Source organism: Crocodylus porosus, unplaced genomic scaffold (genome assembly GCF_001723895.1).
Source record: "Crocodylus porosus isolate Cpor-Errol unplaced genomic scaffold, CroPor_comp1, whole genome shotgun sequence".
Lineage (NCBI taxonomy): Eukaryota > Metazoa > Chordata > Crocodylia > Crocodylidae > Crocodylus > Crocodylus porosus.
The window spans coordinates 84,545,896-84,569,157 of NW_017728918.1; the positions used below are offsets into that span (position 1 = coordinate 84,545,896).

Genomic DNA, 23,262 nt, shown 5'->3' on the forward strand with positions numbered 1-23,262 from the left:
AAACGATATTTCCAGAAAGTTATGTTCATTACAGATTTACATAGTTAACAACATTTATTTTTAGAACTTTACTATAAACTACTTTAATGTGCAGGATACAGAGTCAGATAAGCACTCTGTTTCTCCAGAAGTGAATGGGAGATTTGTCATTGATTTTCAGCAGGCCAAAATCGCACCTATTAACCTTTAATATCAATTTCGATTTAATGGGTCACAAAACTGAAAAGGAGAGAAAACAACTGAAATTATGGATGTCATTTGAAACAACGGAGTCTCATCCTTCTGTCAAGGTCCATGTAGGTCTCTCTTGCATTTAGGTCCTCTCATTCTGAATATAAAGTCTAAAGATCCATCTGAAATGTAAATATTTTTCTGATTGATAGCCCAGGGGTCAAACAGGACCAATTAAGGAAGTGAAGAACATAGGAGAGGCTAAATGATCTCTTGTTAAGTTGTCACCACTGCGAATGTTGCAGAGACACTGGCCTGCCTTTCCTCTCCCTCCCTAGGAATAAAGATGAGGTACCCTGAGACTAAGGAGCCAAAAAAAGGCTTTGAAATAAATAAAAACATAGACCACCTTCCCAGCAATACCCTCCTAGCCACCATGGACATTACTAGCCTATATACCAACATCCCACACCAGGATGGCATCCAAGCCTGCCTTACATGAACAGGAACAAGATTACAACTCAGAATACAGATCCAAATATATTACTGACCTTATTCACTTCATCCTCAGGCACAACAAATTTCACTTTTAATAACCAACACCTACTCCAGACGATGGGAACAGCTATGGGCACCAAAATGGCCCCACAGTATGCCAACCTTTTTATGAGACACCTGGAAGAAGACTTCTTCAAGAACTGCACCATCAAACCCTTGCTATACTTAAGATATAGTGATGTAGGTTTTCAGTCCAAATGATGAAGATGTCAATCTCTGATTGAGTTCCATCAGAAATTCAGCAATCACCATCCCTCCATCCCACTTTCTCTAAAACACTCCAGCACCAACATCTCCTTTTTAGACACAATGATCAGTATCCAGAATGATAAAACACAGACCACATTATACAAGAAACCCACAGATCAACATACATATCTGCACAGAACCAGCAATCACCCTAAACACACCAAAAAAACTGTGATATAAAGCCAAGCCCTCAGATACCACCGAATTTGCACTGAAGAGAACACCTGGAATTGCCACCTCATCAATCTTAAAAAGGCTTTCACCCAACAAGGACACTCCTCCAGAGAGACAGATTGCATGTTTGAAAGAGCCAGCCAGATACCACATGAAGAACTCCTGCAGTACAGAAACCCCCCAACAAATGGCACACTGCTGGTTATGACATATCATCCCTCCCTTGAAACCATACAGAAAATCTTCAAACAACTGCAACCCATACTAGAAAGAGACCCTATTCTTAAAGAGATCTTCCCAGAGCCACCCATCCTAGCCTTCAAACAAGCATCGAACCTCGCCAACCTCATCACCAGAAGCAAAATTCCTCAGGCCCAGAACACACCAATGGGATCCAGACCATGCCAAGACAAGAAATGGAAAACTTGCCGACACATCTCCACTACCCCCACAATTCCTACACCCCACAACAGAGCCATGGGCATTCCCGAAGCTTACAGCTGCACCTCCAGAAATGTAATACATCTCATCCAATGCACCAAATGCCCTAATGGAAAATATGTTGGAGAGACGAAACAACAACTGTGCATCCGAATGAACGCACACCGGAAATCTATCAAAGACAGGAATACCCAGTTACCTGTGGGGGCACATTTCTCACAAGAAAACCACTCTCTCTCCAATCTCTCAGTCGTGATCCTCAAAGGAAACTTTCAAAACACTTCTCAGAGATAAGCCTATCAACTCTACTTCATCAACCTCCTGGATACCAAAAATCATGGACAAAATATAGACATGGGATTTACGACGCATTATAACCTGCCTGACATTTGACTCCTCAGGTATCTCTCCACTATGCATCCCCCTTCTCTCTCCCCCCACCCACCTCCAAGCCTGTCTTTCATCCACTTACTCCTCAATCTACATTTTCACTGACTACCTGTCTTGTATGCATACCAGCCCAGCCTCTGGCTTCTTTACTTTTCATTTCATCCAGGAAGACCACACACCAACTGCTGAAACTTCCTCAGCCTGACAAAGGGTTTTTGAACCCAAAAGCTTGCATCATTTTTTTCCAACTATTTAAGTTGGTCTAATAAAAGATATCAGATTCACCCAAAGAACCTTGTCTCCTTGAAATAAATAAATAATTTAAAGCACACGGAATAAAACCCACACTGTACACAACTATGAGTTCTGAATGCACTTAAATATGAAGTAGCACACTTGTAACAAACATGTCATATTTCATTATATATGGGCCACTGCTGCAGAAAACCAAAATTAACTAATCATTTTGTATTCTTTTAAGTGATTTACTAAATACAGGACAAGCAAAATCCATCTAACACTTAGTAGTAAGCAAGTGTAAGTAAATTCTAAACTTATAGCTTAAAATTACAAGTAGCAGACACTATATTCATTAATAAGCATAGGAATAAGCTCTATAGTAATATTGAAACTGGGTTTTATTAAGACTTATATTTCCATTATGCTGTCTAGACACTTGTTGAAAATCTCAGCCTAGACACACTGAGACAGAACTTCACACTATATACAAGTTGGCAATTAAACGCAGTCATTTTGATTAAAAGATTTGTCATTAAATTTCGGTGGTTTGGGTCATATTTTAAGGCTGTTTAACTGCTTAACATAAACCTAAAAACACTTCATAAAAAAAATTGGTGCTCAGTTTTCTCAGGAGCCAGAAGCAGCAGGGAGAGGAGGGATCCAGGCACACGTGTGTCCCGCAAGCACGTGTGCCCCCTGACCAGACACAAGGTGGAGGCGGACTCAGCGGAGCCAGCAGCGGGGGCAGCAGCAGCTGATCCCCCTAAGGTAAGTGGGCAGAGGGACCAGACACTGCTGAGCCAGATCCGGAGGGGAAGCCCCCCGGATCCCTCTTACGTGAGCCGGTAGGGAGCTGTGCTCCTGAGCCGCACGAACAGAGCGTGCAGGAAGGGCCAGGAGGGAGACTAAGCTAAAAACAAGCAGCAACTTCCCACTGCCCTCTCTCTCTGGAGCTTTCGGGCTCTCCACAGCCCTGTCTTGCTGCCCCCTTTATGGGGCTTCTCACTACCCCTCTTCGGGGCTGGGATTGCCATGCTATCGTGGGTCCCGTATGAGGCTTCCTCCAGCCCCTAATAGCCTCACCCAAACCTGTGGTTAAAATAGCAAACAAAACACAAGCCCCTGGACTATAACATAAATCTAACCTATCTGGCTCCAACCTTCTCCTCACTACACCAGAGTTGCTCCATCTGTCCCCAATCTCAGGCCGAACCTGCAGTTGGCCTTTTCTCATTACTCGCACCAACAGAGTTCCTTCCCCCTTGGCTACCAGCAGGGAACTGCCTGCCTGGCCTCTGCCCTGGGGTTTAAATGGGAGCCAGGCCCTGCCCCTTCTGGTCAGCTGACAGCTAGCAGGTGTGGGTCACTAGCTTCCTCTAGTTGCCCCAGCAACCAGCACTTGCAGAGTTATCCTGGCTCTCCAAGTAGCAGGCACCTCAGTGCCCTGCTACAACTAGGTAAAGATAGGATGCACATTGATTATGGAACTGGCAATCTGGTGACTATACTTGTAGAGAGTTCAGAACCTTAAGTAATTGTCAGAAACTGACAATTTCTAGGTTGTACAGACAGATTCCCCAAGTCATCTTTCCTTTATGTACAGAAAGCTAAACACAGAAAAAACAGCAATCAGAAAGGCATAGCAAGATCCCAGCAAGACACCAAATGAAAACAACGTTTTCAAATAATGCTGCTTCCCAAAGTTAACTTGAAGATGGAAATCAGAATAACATTACTTTGCTCAACTTCACCAATGTCTTCTATGACCAAAACATACTGGACATTTACAATTACTACAACACCAGCAACAAAAGTATATGTTGGTAACTACTATAATTCTGGAAGTTCTCAGTTAGGAGCTTTTAAAATTCTTATGTCCTGTAATTTAGTTAACTGAAGCAAGATTGTCTATCATCGACACTGCACAATCCTCCTCACTTAAGTACATTTTATATTATGTAAAATAAAATATACCCACATTCAACCTGACTTCAAGAAAAAGGCTATGAAAGATTAAACTGAAGGATACAGACATTTTACTTCCTGCTGTGCAGTACACAATAAAACTTTCATTAGCCCCCAAGTGGTCTTCCGAGACCCCACAGCACTATTATCTGCAAAGCTGAACTCTATGCTCACAAGAAAGAAAAAAAAAAAGTGTAGTTTTAGCATCCCCTGGCCCCCAGCATCTGCAGTTCAAATTACAGACAATGCAGCATGCTGTTCAGCAAAATACCTCTGTAGTCCATTCCCATTGTGCTCGACACTTCATTTTCAGTCTTTTACGTTGTCTTTACATTTACAAAGAAGCTTTCTGAGTAGCTTCACTGGCAATTTTCATTGGGCCTATTATGCTACAGTTATCACAAGTAAAAAAAGCTCATTAAACAATTACTGAACTTTCCATGGTAAGATTATGAGGGCACACAGGCAGGAATTAGTAAGTACTGCCTGGAGAAAGAGTGACATGCTCATGTTAGAGAAGGATTTGTCTTTCAAAAGAGCTTTTAAGAAATAACTCATCTATTTATTGTGAAGTTAACACCGGCACATAAAGTATTCAAAACTGTGCATGCTATAGCCATACTGAAAATGTCAACTATTAAGTGTTATTAACCAGCTAATTAAAGGATTCTCAAGAACTATGAAGGAAAGTGACACCAAAAGCAAGAAACCAAAGCACACCTTATATTCCACAATATTTCTGAAAGGTACTTATCGCTATGCTAAACCAACAATACTTATTTACAGATAAGAACAGGATTTTCTTTACGCTTTAAGATTTTATGGGGCATTTTATTGAGGCCATCTGTAAATTTGTAATTCAACCCAGAAAGAACCCAAGAGTACACACATATACCTGTTATGCCAGGGCAGGCAATTATTTTGGGTGGAGGGCCACTTACCCAGTTTTGGCAAGCTGTCGAGGGCCGCATGGGTAACCCTGCCCCTTGACAGATGCCCTGGTCACCGTCTTGGGACCAATGTCCCAGGGCCAGCACCGGTAGGGCCCAGAGCAGGGCATAGGCTGGCAGGGGTCTGTGGAGCTGGGCTGGACTGCACCAGCAGGGAGAGGGGGGAACGGGGCTGGTCCCATAGAGCCCTTGCCGGCCAGGACCCTGTACCCCTGCCGCCCTGCTTTAGGCCCTGCTGGTGCTGGCCCTATGCTCCCGTGCCTGCTCACTCCCAGTGCCCCCCAGCCTCGTGGTACAGGCAGGAGACAGCAGGGAAGGAGCTGGTGAGAAGTGTGGGGAAAAGTAGGTCCTCCCCTGCCCCATGGCCCATACTCTCTGCTGCAGCTGCTCATAGCCCACATGGGGCTGTACTGAGCAGGCACAGGCAGCCCCACAAGGGCTGTGAGCAGCCACAGTGTGGGGTGCCAGCCACGGGGCGGGAGAGGGGTCGTTTTTTCCTCCTTGCTTGCTCAGCACCAGCTTTTAACCCACCCCTGCTGCCAGCCTGGGCCCTGCGCTGGCTCCAAGCTCACCCATAGGGGCTGCAGCCTTCCCACTTGTTGCTCTGGGCAGTGTTTGATGCTGCTGCTTGCCTGGACCTTGCGTGCTGGGCCACACAGGGGTGGCAGTGGCAGCCTCAGCACAGCCTACCATGGCACAAGCTCCAAGCAGGCAGCAGCAGCAAACACTGCCCAGCGTGGCAAGCAGGAAGGGAGGCCACAGCTGCTGCCACTGCAGCGCAGCCCCAACGGGTGAGCCTGGAGCCGGTGCGGTGTGGGTTACAAGCTGGTGCTGAGTTCAGGGGAAAAGTGGCCCCTCACCTGCCTTGTGGCCGGCGCCTCACGCTGCAGCCGGGGCTGCCTGTGCCTACTCAGGACAGCCCCACGCAGGTTGCGAGTGGCTGCAGCAGGAAGCACCAGCCACAGGGCGGGAAAGGGACCGCTTTCCCTGTGCTCCACACCAGCTCCTTCCTTGCCTCTCCCCCCTCCCCCCCCCTTACCTTAGCTTCCAGTGCCAGGACAGCCATGTGGTCCCAGGTCAGAAGCCCCTACTGGGGCTTCCGGCTGGGGAGGAGGAGCCAGGTAGGCCCTGTTGTTGCAGGATCCTGCTAACAATTCCCGTGGGTCCTACTGCCCCTGGTTCCTGTCATTTTTGACAGGAACCAAGGACAGATAAATTTTGATTTTTGAAATTTTTTTTAAGGGCCCCATGGGTCAGACAGAATGGCCTCGCAGGCCACATCTGGCCTGCGGGCTGTATTTTGCACACCCCTATGTTATGCTGTCTGCTCAGACCTTATTAGGGAAGAGATTTTCAATAGCCTCAGGTTCTAGGAAACACAGGTCAATAAATCTACTGATGTGCAAATAACTCCAGACTCTCACATAGAACAGGTATAAGCAGAATATGAAAGTACTGTATATTTTACTCTTATTGGTGAGGCTAAAAAGCAAGATTAAGACTAACAGTTCTATAAACAACAACAACTATAGAACGTACAAGGAGTGTTCATAAAACCATAAGGTAGATATCTATATTTGAAATACTGATGGAGTGACAACTACTGAAATTATTTTTTTGGATGATCGATATTATAAAATAAAACTTTTGTGATTGCACAGGTATATCTAAAAAAGTCTTACACATTTTATGCAATTTTATTCATACTGTACAGAAAAGTATACCGAGGTTGGGTACTTTTTTGAAACTGAAGAAAATCATTTGAATTTACAGATGGCACAAAATTCAGGCATAAAAAATATTCCCATTTTTTTAAAGATGCAAAAGGTCTGTGGTTAGGTCACACACCTTAACTTGTGACCTAGCTACACATTCAACCAATTAAAGGTGTGATAAAACAAGCAATAAGCTACAAAGTTATTCCACAAAAAAAGAGTAATTACTCTTTTTTTGTGGAATAACTTTGTAGCTTGTTCTCACCACACTAATAACTGAATGTGTGGCCAAGTACTCCCCTGTGGCTGGGAGCCCCATCAACTGAGGGGCTCCCAATCACAAGGATGTACCACCTGCTGCCAGCCCCACAGTGACAAGACTGCAATGGCAGAAGCATATCTGCACTGACAGTGCTGTGATCCCAGTCAGCCGTGGGGCTTGCAGCTGAAAGAATGCTGCCCTCCCTGCATGGTTGTGGAGCTCACAGCATGGGCAGATGGGAAAACACTGCTGCTGCTGCAAGCCTTGTGAGGCACAGAGATTACAGCACTGACAGCAGGGGGAATGCAGCCACTGCTGCAAGCCCCACACCTGATGGGGCTTGTAGCAGCAGCAGTGTTCTCCCCACTGTCTACCATGCAAGCTCCACCCCTTGCTGCAAGTCCAGTACCTGATGAGGCTCACAGTGGTGGCAGTATTCCCTGGGCTACCTCCACTGAGAGCCCTGGAGCACACATTGGTTGCAGGACTCACACTGGGGGCACAACAGGGAATACGGACACGCTGTGAGCAGCGTCAACTGTGGGGGATCATGATCTCAGGCTCCTCCTGAACTGGCAATAAAGTGTGATGGGATTTAATACACAATCACTTCTCCTGCTATGCATGTGTGGCACAGAAGGAAGCACGGGCAGGTGGATTGTGCATTAGATGCCATTGTGCCTTTACCTGCATGTGCAGAGGGGCCCTTGGCTGTGTATTATTTCTTGTTATAGGAAAAATATGATCTGAGGTCATACAAGGTAGAAAAATAAAAGGAAGGGATTTTTAAAATCCTTACCTGTTATACTATTTGATTCCTTCTGTAGATCACAGTACCACAGCCTATTCACCGGATCACATCCTTCTCGTATGGACAGCAAGACATACTGGCCATCATCAGAAACCTGCAAGGAGTCAGAGATTAGGAAAAGACATTCTTTTGCATAAGATGTCTTGAGTAGAAAAGTTAGGAATATACATGGCACTAAAAATAGTCAATTAGATATGCCATTTTACTGTAAAACTTAAGAATTAAAATCATCGTATACAAATCTAAATTAAGGTGACGCTTTCAAATTCTCTTGGGAAAGGCTGTACAGTTCATGAAATCTGAATAGATATAGAAATTTTCTTACATATTCAAATTCTACTGACGATGCAGACTCATCCCAAAACCAAGTTGCCTTTCGGGTTCATCGTGTGGCATGCATGGATAGTCTTTATTCCTGTGGTGTTTAGTTTCTATTTGAAGTTAGTATGAAGCTGGGTTCAGTTTTGTCATTTTCATACTGGTATGTAATATAGTATTTGATATAAATGTACATTTGTAATTTCACAATGTAACTGGAAGAAAATCAAGTGAGGTATTTAGCACATACAAAAGGCATTGTAGACCTGTATGCAATAGGGAAATCAACTCTACAGAAAACATCTGAGAGAAATAGCCCTCTAGCCAGAGGAATTCCAGGAACCTCAGGGTGGCCAGAAATTTCTGGAGAATGTGGGTGACTCATGAGCAATTAGAATAATTGAATAATTAAAATGCTGATATTGAGGGACTGGCTTTGGAGGGTTTTTAGAGTTTAACTATGAGAGAATAGTGTTCTTTTGAATATTTCCCAAGCTGGCAAAAGGTCTGAGGCACCAGCAGCCAAGGCTGGTAGAATCAGCAGGAAGGCTGATCTCTGAAAACAGTGGCAGGACTCTCAGAAAGGCTAGGGTATAGCCAGCTGAAAAGGTAAGAAACATTATTTTTTCTTTCTGTCTTTAAACTTAACATTGTACAGTTTTCCTAGAGCAAACAGAGACTCCTTCACTGCAGCTGTGGAGTCCAGCATAAGGGCACTGGAGGTGAGATTGGCAGAGATAAGGAATTATTCCAGGGCAACATTCGTCTGTTCCTTTGGACAAACAATGGGAAAATAGGGAGAAACTTGGGGCTCTGGGTGGCCCCTGTACAGGTTCCTGACATTAGCTGATGCTATGTGCCAGATACAGACCCTCTGAACTGTGGTGTTTCTGTATTGAGGAAGAAAAGAATGCAAGGCTCTTACTCTTGTTAGCAAAAGGTGACAGATGATAGAATCACAGAAAATTAAGATTTGGAAGGAACCGCAGAAGGACATCTAGTCCAATCCCCTGCTCAAAGCAGAACCACCCCAGCTATATCATCCCAGCCAAGGCTTTGTCTACGCAAGATATACATTTTAAAAAAGGGGTCAGCTTACTTTAGGGAGAAAACACAAAAATAAATAAAAATAGAAGGCAAACTTGTAGGTGTCTGTTAGGTACTAAGTATACTAAATATTAAAACTCAAGAACTATTTTTAAGATATCAGATCTGGGCCTTTGCACCTGAAAAAAAAAAGGGGAAGCAGCATCTTAAGGAGGACTGGCCATTATTACTAAATGAGAGATTTCAGAGCTGGCCTTCAGTCAGACAGAATGGGGTGAGGATGACAGAAGGAGGAGTCTGTAGTAGATAAATATGAGGATAAAAAGATTTTCCCAAGCACTTTAGAATATTTTTGGTGAGGACTCAACAATTCTGGAAACCTTTTTATATAATGATTATGTAATAAAACCTGTAGAAAAAGGAGTCACAAAGAACATGAAATGTGTGCTGAATGTCAGTGAGAAGGCTAATTTCGTATTCAAACTTATTCAGATAGTTAGCAGACTGTGAAGTCTTCACATTATACGCATTCAAACTAACACTGAAAATTAATAGTACAGCTGCAAATCCTGGTCTGAGACAGAGTTATCTGCAGCGTCATAATAAAGGAGTTGTGACTATATCCAACTAAACTTCTAGATGTTCCCTTCATCTACAAGTCATCATATAATCCTACTATCAGAAACTGGGAAAATAGTCACACAACTGGTTCTCACCCTTTTGGGACTCAAGACATACTTCCTTGGACTCAAAGCACTTTTAGGAAAATGCCAGCTCTTCGTTTTTATTTGCTTTTAGACTTCAGAAAAAGATAGAGCAATTATTTTGTTTCAAAGAATTCAGAAAGACCACCATAGGTCAGAATGTTTTTAAAACTATGGATTCCTATTTGAAATTTCTGACTTTAGCATGTGAATCATGTTTGCACACCTAACTGTGCTAACACTGTGTGACTTCCAAGGGTACCCCATGGCACCCTTGAAAGTACATCAAAGAACCTCAGGGTCCTACCACATTTTACATTTACCACGTTTCAGCATCCTCCCACATCTCATGGATCAGTGTCCCCGTACTTCAAAATGCAAGCAGAGATGTATGAATGAACTTTCATTCAAGTGCCCCCCATTGCTGTTTTGAAGCATGGGGATGCTTGATAAGCGAAATGCGGTAGTGCTTTAATCAGAGTGGCTCTTGAAGCTGCTCTAATTAAAGTACAACCTTTCCACCCTGAAAGCATCTGTAAAAGTGCCCTAAACCCTGCCCGTCTTCTCTGGCAAAAGGCAATGGAAAGCAGCAACCAGGATTCAGATACAGTACTTGCCAAGTAACTTCAGTATGACCTACAAGTTCATGATTTCTCAGATGACTACATGACTGATGCATGTCAACTGATTTGAACAAAATCTATTTACTCTTCTGCCACACAAATATTTACTATATTAAAACAAATGCTTACTGATATAACAGTTAATGGTCTAAGATAAAAAAGCAAATGAAACTCAGTTTAATCTCTCCTTTCCACAGTCATTTTATAATAGTCAAGTTTGCGTGAATCCATTATGCTTAATATACAGTGCTAGTTGATACTGTAATAAATTGACTTGACAGACCCTTATTGAACATAATTACCCAACAAGAACCATAGCAAATCAATTAAATTGTAACAGAACTCGAACATAATTTGATGACACTCCAAAAGTGTCAACAAAAAGCAGCCATTTCTGGTAGTCTGCCCTTGGATAAAAAGTACCCATTTGTATTTGTATTTCAGTCAACTGCTACAAGAATTGTTCAAACCAATTCTTACTTCAGAAACTCCACATAGCAGGTTAGGGTCTGTACTAGTCTGGGCTAACCTTAAATCTACCCAATGACTGTGCTTATCTTGGAAAATTATATATTATAAATGTGAGTACTTCCACAACATGGGCCACAATTCTGTTATCCCTTCTATGTCAGCACGTACTTAAACCTACTGTAAAATCCCACTGAAATTGACAGGTCCCAACAGAAGTTAGGGAGTGCAGACACAAAGATCTATTTGCAGATTAAGAGTCCTTAATTTTTTTTAGTTGCCTAAAAATTAATTTATTAAATCCATATTTACACTACTAAATACAAGTGCAAGAATTCTCCAAGATGCTGAATGAAAGCTGATATCAAGTGGAGTGTTGCAGGAATCAGTCCTGGGGCTGGTCTTGTTTAATATCTTCATCAACAACCTGGAAGATACCATAGAGTGCACCCTCAGCAAGTCTGCAGCTGACACCAAACTGGGGGAGAAGCTGATACACTAGAGGCTAAGATTCAGAGAGACCTAAATAAATTGGAGGATTGGACCAAAAGAAATCTCATGAGGTTCAATAAGGACAAGTTCAAAGTCCTGCACTTAGGACAGAACAGGCCTCATGCACTGGTACAAGCTAGGTACTGACTGGCTAAGCAGCAGCTCTGCAAAAAAGGAACTGCGGGTTACAGCTGACAAGCTGAAAATGAGCCAACTGTGTGCCCTTGTTGCCAAGAACGCTAATGGCATACTGGGCTGCATTAGTAGGAGCATTGTCAGTGGATTGAGGGAAGTGATTATTCCCCCTTATTTGGCACCGGTGAGACCACACCTGGAGTACTGTATTCCCACTACAGAAAGGATGCAGCAAGTTGGAGAGAGTTCAGTGGAGAGCAACAAAAATGGTTATACAGCTGTGGTATATGACTTCTGAGAAGAGGCTGAAGGAACTGGGTTTACTTAGTCCAGACAAGAGAAGACTGAGAGGGGATTTAACAACAACCTTCAACTACCTGAAGGGTGGTTCCAAAGAGGATGGAGCTAGACTGTTCTCAGCGATGGCAGATGACAGAACAAGTAGCAATGGTCTCAAGTTGCAGCAAGGGATGTTTAGGTTAGAGGTTAGGAAGAACTCTCTCATGAGGAGGGTAGTAAAGCACTAAGACAGGTTTACTCAGAGAAGTTGTGGACTCTCCATTCTTGGAGGTTTTTAAACCCTGGCTAGACAAAGTCTTGGCTGGGATGATAGTTGGGGCTGGTCTCACTTTGAGTAGAGGCTTGGACTAGATGACCTCCTGAGGTCCCTTCCAACCCTAATTTTCTATAAGTCTATCATTCTACGATCAGGCCAAGCCTTACATTTCTTACATTTTCTGTGGATTAAGTACAGAAATGAATTTCTGACTAGGGGTTATACAAGCAAAATGTATGTCAAACTAATTTAGGATATAAGCAAATGTGACCATTGCATCAATATATAATTATACCAATGTAAACTAACCCAACTGTAACATAATGCTACAGGAAAAGACATGAAAGTGTAGAAGTACTATTATAACTTTAATCCTGTTTCAATTAGGGTTGAAGTTACAGAAATTTAGCACGGCTAGAAGAGTACAGATGTAAGAGTTACATTGTAATAGCTGATGCACACTTTCAAGTGGCAGCTCTCCATTCACCTTTACAGTAGTTAAAAGGTGTTTTTGTTAATAACCTATAGAGCATGGCTTTTCAGTACAAAACCTTTATCAGAGACATTCCACTCTAAGTTACATACAACAGCCTCATCTTCCACATACATCAGTGACAGGATTTAAACCCCCTTGACCTCCAGACCCCTAGCTTAAGCCTTTACTAGAGCAACTGCAGTTTCCAGGTTTTATCTTTTGGGTACTACATGCAAAGATTCAACTTCCAGCTGTAACAGGAACACCTAATCTTGTTACCTCCAGAAGGATGAGGAGCAAGAGAATGGAGCAGGGGCCCCTTTAAGGCTCAGACTTTTGTAACCCAGAAAGAAAAAACTTCAGATTAGCCAGCAGCAACAAAAGTACAGAAACAGGAGCCATAAGGCTGTAGGAGAATGTTTTAGAGCAAGCTGTGCTGCTACAGGCAGCAGACACCACCGTAGCAAAGCAGCTAGTTGAAGCCTATAGAGCAGTGATGTTTAACCATTTTAGATTCTAGGCACACCTAAATGGTCTCAAGGCACCCCTTGGAAAATGCTAGACCCTAGTTTTCACTCTTTTTTCTATTTGAAATTTCTAAGCTTATACTGTGAATCATCTTTGCATGCCTAACAATGCTAACATTGTGTTGCATGAGGATCATAGCTGTAGGCTGCCTGGTTGATTAATGAGGGAGTCTTGTTTTGGTATATGCCTGTAGCAGGTTTAGCCCCAGGAGCAGCTGTGATGCCTTCTGGTGGCCACATAGCTCCTGCTCTGCTCTGGCTCCAGAATATCCTCCCTTCACTTTTTCCTGCCTTGCCTTGATTTAATAGGTTGATTTATTTAAAGGGAGGCTGCCCAAGGGTCCTAGGAGGAAGGAAAATGTCAATTTAGCCAAATGACTAAAGCTTTTGTAAATGTTTGTCTACATAGAGAGTGAAAGAAGTAACAACTCTAAGTTTTATCTTTCCTAATTAACGAGTTGTTTTTAAAGTAATCCAAAATCATTGATCTAGACACACTCTTCCCAAGCATAACCAGCAGGATAATGGCAAATGCAAAAGTGCTTGCCTGAAAATTTAACAAGTAGGCAATGAAAGCTGGCAGCCTAGTCTGAGGCAGGAATCATTTTCTCAGTACTGACTGAGAGAGGACAGATATGATGGAAATAGGTTGTGAAAAGCTTTGAAACAGTTAAGTCATGCTCTATACAGACACGGAAATCAAAATTAAGGATAGCTGCACAGAAAAAACATGAAACTCAAGACTTAGTTCAAAGTAACTAGTTATTGTTATATGCTGTTCCAATTCATTTTCATATTTTAGAACATATTTAGTTTCTTTATACTGCAGGATCAGTGAAGGTAGTGGAGGCATCTAAAAAAGTACAAGAGAATACTGGCATGGTATGGGCATGTTCAAAGGAGTCCAGAAGAATACGCAGGAAAAGAAGTTACCAGAATGGCACTACCAGAGAGAAGGAGAAGAGGAAGACTAAAGATGACTACTTTACCTCAGTCTTTCACCAGACCAAGGGGGAAAAAAAAAAATCACACCAGGGAGAGTAGAGGATGAGCACAGTAAGAATAAATCGTATTCCAACTATTGCCGTAGAACTGGTATATGACCAATTAAAAAAATTAGACGTATACAAGTCAGTGGGACCAAATGATCTTCATCTGAGAGTGCTGAAGGAGCTGGCCAAAGTCACTGCGGAATCCCTGGTGAAATTATTCCACAACCTGTGGTACTCTGAAGAAGTCCCTGAGGACTGGAAGAGGGCCAGTGTTGTGCTGATCCACAAGAAGGCCAGGAGGGAGGACTATAGGCCAATCAGCCTAACTTCCATCCTAGGGAAAATCCTAGAAAAGTTCATCAAGGAGTCTATCTGCAATAAGCTTGCAGAAGGTAAGATTCTGAATGAGAGCCAGCATGGCTTCATTGCGGGCAGGTCTTGCCTTACCAACCTCATCTCCTTCTATGACCAGGTAACTTGCCACCTGGATACAAGACAGCAGGTTGACATTGTATACCTTGACTTCCAAAAGGCCTTTGATCTAGTATCCCATAATATCCTCATGAGAAAATTGGAGGATTGTGGGCTTAACTCCAAGACAGTCAGGTGGGTGAAAAACTGGCTACAGGATAGAACCAGAGTCTTGTAGTGAACGGATTGGTGTCATCCTGGCGAGAAGTGTGCAGCGGTATCCTGCACAGGTTGGTGCTCGGTCCAGTACTTTTCAACTTCTTTATTAACGATTTGGATGTGGAGGTGAAGAGCTCACTGGCCAAGTTTGCGGATGACACAAAATTATGGGGAAGCGTGGTCACGCTTGAAGATAAGCTACAGATACAGGCGGACCTAGATATGCTAGCAAGTTGGGTGGATCGGAACCTATTGAAGTTCAACATTGAGGAATGTAAAGTGCTCCACTTAAGAACAAGCAACCCCTCAACACACCTATAGGCTTGGCAGCATCAAACTGACTAGCATCACAAATTAAAGGGACCTGGGGGTAATAATAAACCACAGTATGAATATGAGCCAGCAGTGAGACGCTGTAGCCAGTAGGAAAAATAATACTCCGGCATGCATCAATCGATGCATCTCCAGCAAAGCCAAGGAGGTGATTCTTCCGCTCTACTCAGCGCCCATGAGAACGCAGCTGGAGTACTGCATCCAGTTTTGGGAACCACACTTTCACAAGGATGTGGACAAGCTTAAGAGAGTCTAAAGAAAAGCCACCCGTATGATCAGTCTTACATGGCAAGCCATACAAGGAAAGGCTGAGGGATCTGGAACTCTTCAGCCTGAGAAAAAGAAGGCTGAGAGGGGACCAGGTAGCAGCTTAGCGCTACACTAGGGGAGTACATCAAGGGCTCGGTGAGCAACTGTTCATCAGGGCACCTGAGGGGAAAACCAGGAGTAACGGTCACAAACTCCTAGAAGATCGATTCAGGCTCAACATCAGGAAAAGCCAGTGGAGAGCCAAGTGGTGCAACAGCGACCCTGTTTAGACAGGACACAAGTGAGGTAAGAAGTTTCTTTATATAGCACTTTACCCAATAATCTATCTTTGCACAGAATAATAAATGTACTAATGGTCATAACTACTGTATACTTAAGCTATACTTGTTTAACTCAGTATTAGGGCACTTCCTGTTTCCCTCTCTCCCCAACCTGCCAATCATGGACAGAACTGTCCATTCCAGACTGTTTTTTGATGCCACAAGTCAGTGTTTGCCAGTAGCTTGTTTATTTTATATATAAAAAAAACAAAACCCACCCTCAAACTTGTCTGTAACAACTGTGTTGCAAAGGCAATTTAGTACCTCTAATGACAGCAACTTTCAGCACATCTAATGAGTTTTCCCTTCAGCATTCCCAGCTGGACTAGTGACGAGTTGATAGCAATTTACATTTAATTTGAGGCAGGAATTCCCAAAGCATATTGCTGGTGGCATGCCAATTAGGTTTGCCTTCATTACTATAACTTTCCTTATATCAGTGAGTTCCAAAACCCAAAGGAATTTGACAGAAACAGGACAAGACATTGTTAACTGAAACTTATTAAAATGTTAAATATTATACTGGAGATCTGTAAATCAGAGTGCTGCTGGCTTGTTTTGTAGTCAGGTCCTGAAAAAGAAGAGGAAATAGTAATCCCTCCCTGCAGCCTGCTGACATTTAAATCGCTTTCAGATAGCTATTTGTTGTTAAAGAACTCAATTGCCAACACTTACTTCTCAGCCACACCATTTTAATTCTCCCCTGCACCCCCAATGACTTGGACTCAGATTCACAGATTAGATTGTTAGGGGCTGGAGGGGACCTTGTAGATCATTGGGTCCAGTCCCCCTGCACTAGGCAGGAAAAGACAGCTAGGGTCAAATGACCCCAGTGAGGTAACTATTCAGTCCTCTTTTGAAGATTTCCAGAGTAGATGACTGCATCACCACTGGAGGGAGTTTATTCCCAGTCTGGACACCCTGACTGTAAAGGAGTTTTTCTTGGAACTGAGCCTGAAGCAGCCTTCCAGGAGTTTGTATCCATTACTCCTGGTCTTCCCCAGGGATGCCCTGGTGAATAAGTGTTCACCAATTTCTTGATGTACTTCCCTGATATAGCAGTAAGCCACTACCAAGTCCTGTCTCGGCCTTCTCTTCTGTAGGCTGAAGAGGCCTCAGTCCCTCAGCCTCTCCTAGTATGGCTTGTCTTGCAAGTCCCTGATCATATGGGTGGCTCTTCGCTGGACACTCAAGTTTTTCCACATCCTTGTTGAAGTGCAGTGCCCAGAATTGGATGCAGTACTCCAGCTGTGGTCTCACCAGTGTGGAGTACAGTGGGAGTATCACTGCCTTAGTTTTGCATAAGATGCAATGGCTAATGCATGCCAGTATGTTGTTTGCCCTGCTGGCCACAGCATCGCACTGCTGGCTCATGTTCATGTGATGGTTGATCTCTACGCCAAAGTCCCCTTTGGCCATAGTGCAAGTCAAATTGCCACCACCAAGCCTGTAGGTATGTTGGGGATTGTTTGCCCCCAGATGGAGCACCTTACACTTCAAAGTGTTCAGCGTCATCTGGTTCTGTTCCACCCAACTCTTCAGCCTGCCCAGGTCCGCCTGCATCTGTGACTTATCTTCTGGCATGGCCACGCTCCCCCACAACTCGGTGTCATCTGCAAACTTAGCCAGTGAGCTTTTCACCCCCACATCCAAATCACTGATAAAGATGTTGCACTGTATGACTTGCTTTTCAGCATGGATACAGGCTGAAAGAATGCCTGCAGTTTAAGGGGAGGGAGGACGAGATATACAAGATAGTAAATTGAAGATACATTTTCCAAACCTCCCATGTACATCAAAATGGAAACTAAAAAACTTAATTCATAGAAGCTGCTACATCAAGGCTGCCATTCAATGCAAACCTTACAGTAAAACTGTTACTGAAGTTCAAACCAGTAATGGATGCACTTGTGAGAATGAAGGGAAAGATCATTTCAAACACATTTAACAGGATTTTAAAATCATGAATCCTATTCAAAATTAAAAAGAAGCATAAATACTGTGGTCTTTCTTTGGGATTTGAGATCCTAAACCCTCAAAATGCTTTTGAAAACACCCCCTTTAATAACAACCATATTTGCTAACCGACAACCAGGAACTACATAAATCTAGTAACACCTGTGAAGAAGATTTTGTCAAAGGGAAGTTGGATAGAAGCAACATTTTATCTAGGATGTGATGCTGGCATGCAAATAGTAAAGTCTTGAGGAATTAAAGAGTTTTTAGCTGTTAACATCACTGAGGTTAGCATGTCAGCTCCTCTTTTCAGTTCCCATGGTTCGGTAACATTATAGGATCCCTTCCCTGATGCGAGATATCCAATGCAATCTTGCCCCCCTCCTGCTGTTACCACAGTTATTCAGGCTTGTGTCACCTATACCTGATACTATTGTAGTGGCTCTACTTGAAACTACTGCATTTGTACACATGCTTGCACTGCACAGATGCTTTTAAAAGCACCCAGCACTGCAGCACATACAGCTGTATAAGCAGCTAAATGCACGTCATTACTGAAAAATGACAGTGGTGCACTTTTGAACTGAAACACATTGAAGGTGTTTCAGTTCAAAAGTGCGCTGCCGCCATTTTCTTCACATTGACGTGCTCATAAAACTGCACACAATACAGCACAGTGCATGTCAGCTCGTCGGATCTCTGGCACATAGTGGGATGAAAAGTTACATGGGTAAATGTCTGTAGTAGACTATAAAGATGTTTCAGATACCTAGCAGAAAGGAATGGGTTTTTTCCCCCCGATTGCTAGCCAAAACAAGTCAATACGAGCACACAGAAGTATGTTGAGTGCTCCATTGGCTTTCCATTCATTTCTGCATGGCTTCCAAGACATCTGTGGTTATTTACAGAGTTCTGTATTGCACAGGAATCTTCCACTGTACTTCCTCAACTGTCCCTCATCCTAAAACTCATGAAGGGGGTTACCAACTGGCCAAGATCTTATGCCTCCACTGCGGAATGCCTGAGAACAGACAGCAGGATATTCTTGGTGAAAAGCCAGGCTGTAGGATTCCTTTCCACTTTGCTGAAGTCTAATCACAAGACTGAGTGTGTAAAAGGATCCACACTTTTGCCAACACTGCCATGCAGGCACACAGCAATTCAAAGTGATTAGCTTCCTTAATTTTAGAGCAACCATTACATGTCTAAAACATGTTGTTTTGAATAGACAAAAGCACATGTTCTCAAACTGGACCCAGGGCTGTCTGGGGCCAGTGCAATCAGCTAATAGTCAACAGCAGCCCCAGACAGCCCTACTCCTAGTCCAATCCTCATGCTGAGCTTCAGGATTAGGCAACAAGGCAGTCCTGGGCTTAGGGGATAGAGCTGCCCCCAACATGATCAGCAGGATCAGGCTGTCCCCAGCCTTGCTGTGGTGCAACTTAGTTCTGCAGAATTGTATGCTTCGTCCCAAACACAGGTGGTATGGCAGCACTTGTGATTTTTGGGATAGGACACACAACTCCTCAGATCCCAATCACGGCAGTATTTTAATGTTTACTAGAAGACTTTGACAGTGCTCAAGATTTCATTAACACTAACGACAGTGCTCTTAAAAATAACTGGGTTGTCACTAGTGCAACCTTAGATACTGGGATGCAATCTTACTTTCAGGTTCAGAGAGAAGCCTTTAATACTATATGAAATGTATTCTACTTCTATACAAAGAAACTAGCCTCTCTCTTCTTAACCTATTATACTGCAGTAATCAGCTCCTGATTTATTTTGCTTAACAAGCTATGAAGAAAATATTTTAATGCAGTAAACTTCAGTGACTACAGAAGACATCTGTCTGAGGGTACACAAATTGACTTTCTGACTCCAAACACTGTTAATGCTGTTGTAATTCACAAGCTGAAATCATTACACATACCTGATTATTTTACAGCCTGCTGCTCTTCCTCAAACCTCTCTGTCCTTTGCATACCAAGCAGGAGAATGGTCATTATCACATAATACAATGCTAATGGAATAGAACAAATGTACCCAGGCAGTCAAGTGGAGCTAAGTGGCTTAGTTAGGAACTGGACTCAGTGTTCCCATAAAGCAAGTGAGAGACAGTTAGCACTTCTGGAGTAGTAGTAGCCAGTAGCCACCTGCACAGTATTTAATTCCTAGAAGCACAAAAGCCATGGTGATGTCAACAGCAAAAAGTAAGCTATATTCCAGCATGACTAGCAAAAGATAGCTCAGAGATAACCCATTATATCTGCTGACAGTTCAATGTAAAGCTGTTGTGTCTGTTAAAATGGCATTAGCAGTATTAGCATAACATAGTATGCTATGGAACAATTTAAGAACGCTCCGAGTGACACTTTACAGTGGTGCTGATACATTCCTGCAGTGAAGGCTTCTTTAATACATTTTTCAGCTAATTAATCAACAATTACATATAGTAGTTACCCCCTAATAACCATCTCCCTGTGGGATGAATATTTTACCAAACAGCTACTGTACTTTTAGATTTGTGGTCCAGTTTTACATTTAATACACTCTGTAACTAATCTTTAAGGTGGCAGTTGACAACAGTCATTGGACCAGACCACTAACTTTTCTGACAGCCTGCTTATGGCCTCTGTTGTTATGGCAAAACTCAAAAAGGAACACATCAGGATGAGCTCTCACCTCTTCCTCTTCCCCACTGTAGGCAAATACAAGAGCTAGATACAGCTTGTATCCCAGGCAGTAACAAACCAAGGTCCCAACCTTGCAAACACTCAAGCACAGATTTAACTTTAAGTCCAAGAGTAATCTCACTTCAGTTTAAGTATCTGCACATATATGTACTTTTTGAGTTATGCCCCAAGAGGTTTAGAAAGAGAGTCTGGAAAAGGATAGAAAAACACATTTTTTTTTTTAAAAAAAAAAGCTAGTGCAGAGTACAACTTGCAGCCTCCCAAGATTGCAGGGTATTAACAAGTGTATCTCTGTACTCACATGTTGGCACTAGCTTCCTCTGCTTTTGATGCATTGCAAGGTGCTTAAATGCTGAAGTCTGGTACCTGGCCAGACAAATGATTACTTCTATTCTATATCTATTTGCAGCAGTTAAGATAGTCTGGGATTTTAACAGCAAGAAATGCCCCCAGAATTGTAAGCAGAGCCTAATCAGAATAACTGTAGTAAAAAAAGAGTTTCTTTACCTACTCCTATAAAAAAATTCAAATTCACCAGTTGTAATAACAAAAGGCAAAGGGTACTTTTACAGAAAAAAACTTTAGTGTGGATAAGGCCTAATTTGACAGCTCTAACATTAAACCATATTCCACTTTGCAGTTCAGAGCCCAAATATAATGCATTAAGAGAGCATACCATAAATTAGGGCTGCAAGCCAGTCAACTGACTGGTCAAATATTGCTAATTACCAGTCAATTGACAGCATATTTTTGACCAAAGTTTATAGCAATTTTACAAAAAACAAGTTTGAAAATTTTACTTCTTTGTAGTTTTCTTGACAGAAATATGACTTTTATTGCTTTCAATCCATTTCTTAATGGAAAAAATGTACTTTTTCTGTGTGTTATCTAAACTTGTCAATTTTTTACAATTTTTGACCCATATTTGACCGGTCAATTGACAAAACTTTATTTAACCAGTCAAATACTGAACCCTATTATAAACATGTTTTTTGCTTCAATACTGGCAAATTTGGATAGGAAGGGTTATGTTTTGGTTTTATGTTGTTTTTATTCTGTTAACTTTTTTAATAATAGAATGGTGGTTCTTTAAGGCTATCAACTAGGAAAGACTTTTACCTTATTATTTTATTTTGAAAATAAAACACTAGCTGCATTAGAGATATATACTGTACCAGTTTGTAAAGAAAACAAGAACATGCTATACCATTGATTCTCAGGCAGGGTGCCACAGCACCTCGGAGTGCCTTCAAATCCTTTTAAGGGTGAAACAGGGTGCCACACAATGTTAGTACTGATAGGTTTACAAATATGATTCACAAGATAAACCCAGATATTTGAAATAGAAATCCAGAGTTTTAGTCTCTCAGACTTATTTGCCACAGAAAATTGCTCTATTATCTCTCTGTAGTCAAAAAGAAGAGTGCAAACTTAGATGGCATTTTCCAAAGGGCGTATCCAGGGGTGTACTGAACCTAAAAAAAATTGAGCTACACAAACACTTGTAATATGACAAGTGAGTTTTTCCGCTTTTCATAAGATGCTTTGTGACAAAGCATGTTTAGAAATTTGTTACACACTGCCCTCTACTGGGAAGTTAGATGAATGATTCTCCTTCTACCCTCAATAAAGTCAGAATGAAAATTAACTGAATTTCTCTCAAACAATAAATATCTGTGGGGAGCTGGAAGCATATTCATATTTATTTACAAAGGACATTTTCAGTCTTGGCAGATTATGTTCAAATCACACTGCATGAGTTGTGCTAGCTGTACCGTGGAATAATGAACAAGGAAGTGGAGTCTTATACTTCTGCAACTCAACAGTTGTCAGAGGTTTGGCGCAGTTTGATGGTATAAAATGAAAAAGGAACCAGCTCTTTTCACTTTATTGATCATGTCAAGCCAAATGCAATAAAAACTTACTTTTGTTACTTCACTAATACTCTGTATATAAAACTCTGAATAAAATAGACAGTTCTATATAATAAAATATGCAACTCTTAATTAGGTATTCAGGGTTACATTGCAGGGGATGATAGTGCATTAAGAGAAAATCAGAACATTAGGAAGGACAAGGACACCAGTAAATATTTCATATGCTTACAGCATCTGTTTTTAAAGGTACTTTCTTTTTTCAGTGAAATTTTGTTCCTTCTATTTTCAAGCATACTTTCAAATTTTGCCAAATAAGATTTGTATGGGGCCATACCAAAGACCTCGTATCAAAAAGAGATTCTAGTCTTATTTCCCTATTTTACACAATGAGTAGCAGTTGAGGGAGGGGATCGGATCCACCAACCTAAAATTACTGTACTATAGCAATTAAAAGAGTTTTAGTAATTAAAACTAACGAGTAACATTTTTACTAACTACACAATTTGTGATAAGCTTATTCTTTCACTTAAGTGAGTTCATTGTTATTTTCTGAATTGAGACTTCAAACCTTTGTTTTGCTGGACAGTTGATACAGAGTACATACAAACATTTGGGGAGGTCAGGGGGAGGTTAGATCTTGTTAAAAACAGCTACCTGATCTGACTTAGTTCAGCCACCTGCAGACCTTATCCTCAGATCCCCAGTTGTGTCAATCTAAGTGAGAAAGGTACAGAAGTTCCAGGAAGGTTGAAGAGGTCTAAATTAATCAACCTAATTTAACCGTACCTCAGAGATGCAGTTAGATTGGGTTCTGCTAGACGAGTCTAAGTGAACTTCTGTACATGGTCCCAGTGCAGCCTTGGGGCTGGGAAAGCCCAGCAGGTGCCCCGCCCCCCCCCCACACAGCTGAGCTTTTC

The 23,262-nt window shown here is 42.2% G+C and overlaps 1 protein-coding gene across 1 annotated transcript in view; it reads right to left on the bottom strand.

The window, feature by feature from the left end:
- PREP (prolyl endopeptidase) overlaps window positions 1–23,262 on the bottom strand; it is a 173,762-nt gene that overhangs the window by 124,618 nt on the left and 25,882 nt on the right. Inside the window, exon 7 of the mRNA XM_019537820.1 lies at window positions 7,915–8,020. Within this exon, the coding sequence (XP_019393365.1) occupies window positions 7,915–8,020 (106 nt within the window). The remainder of the gene's footprint in view (window positions 1–7,914; window positions 8,021–23,262) is intronic.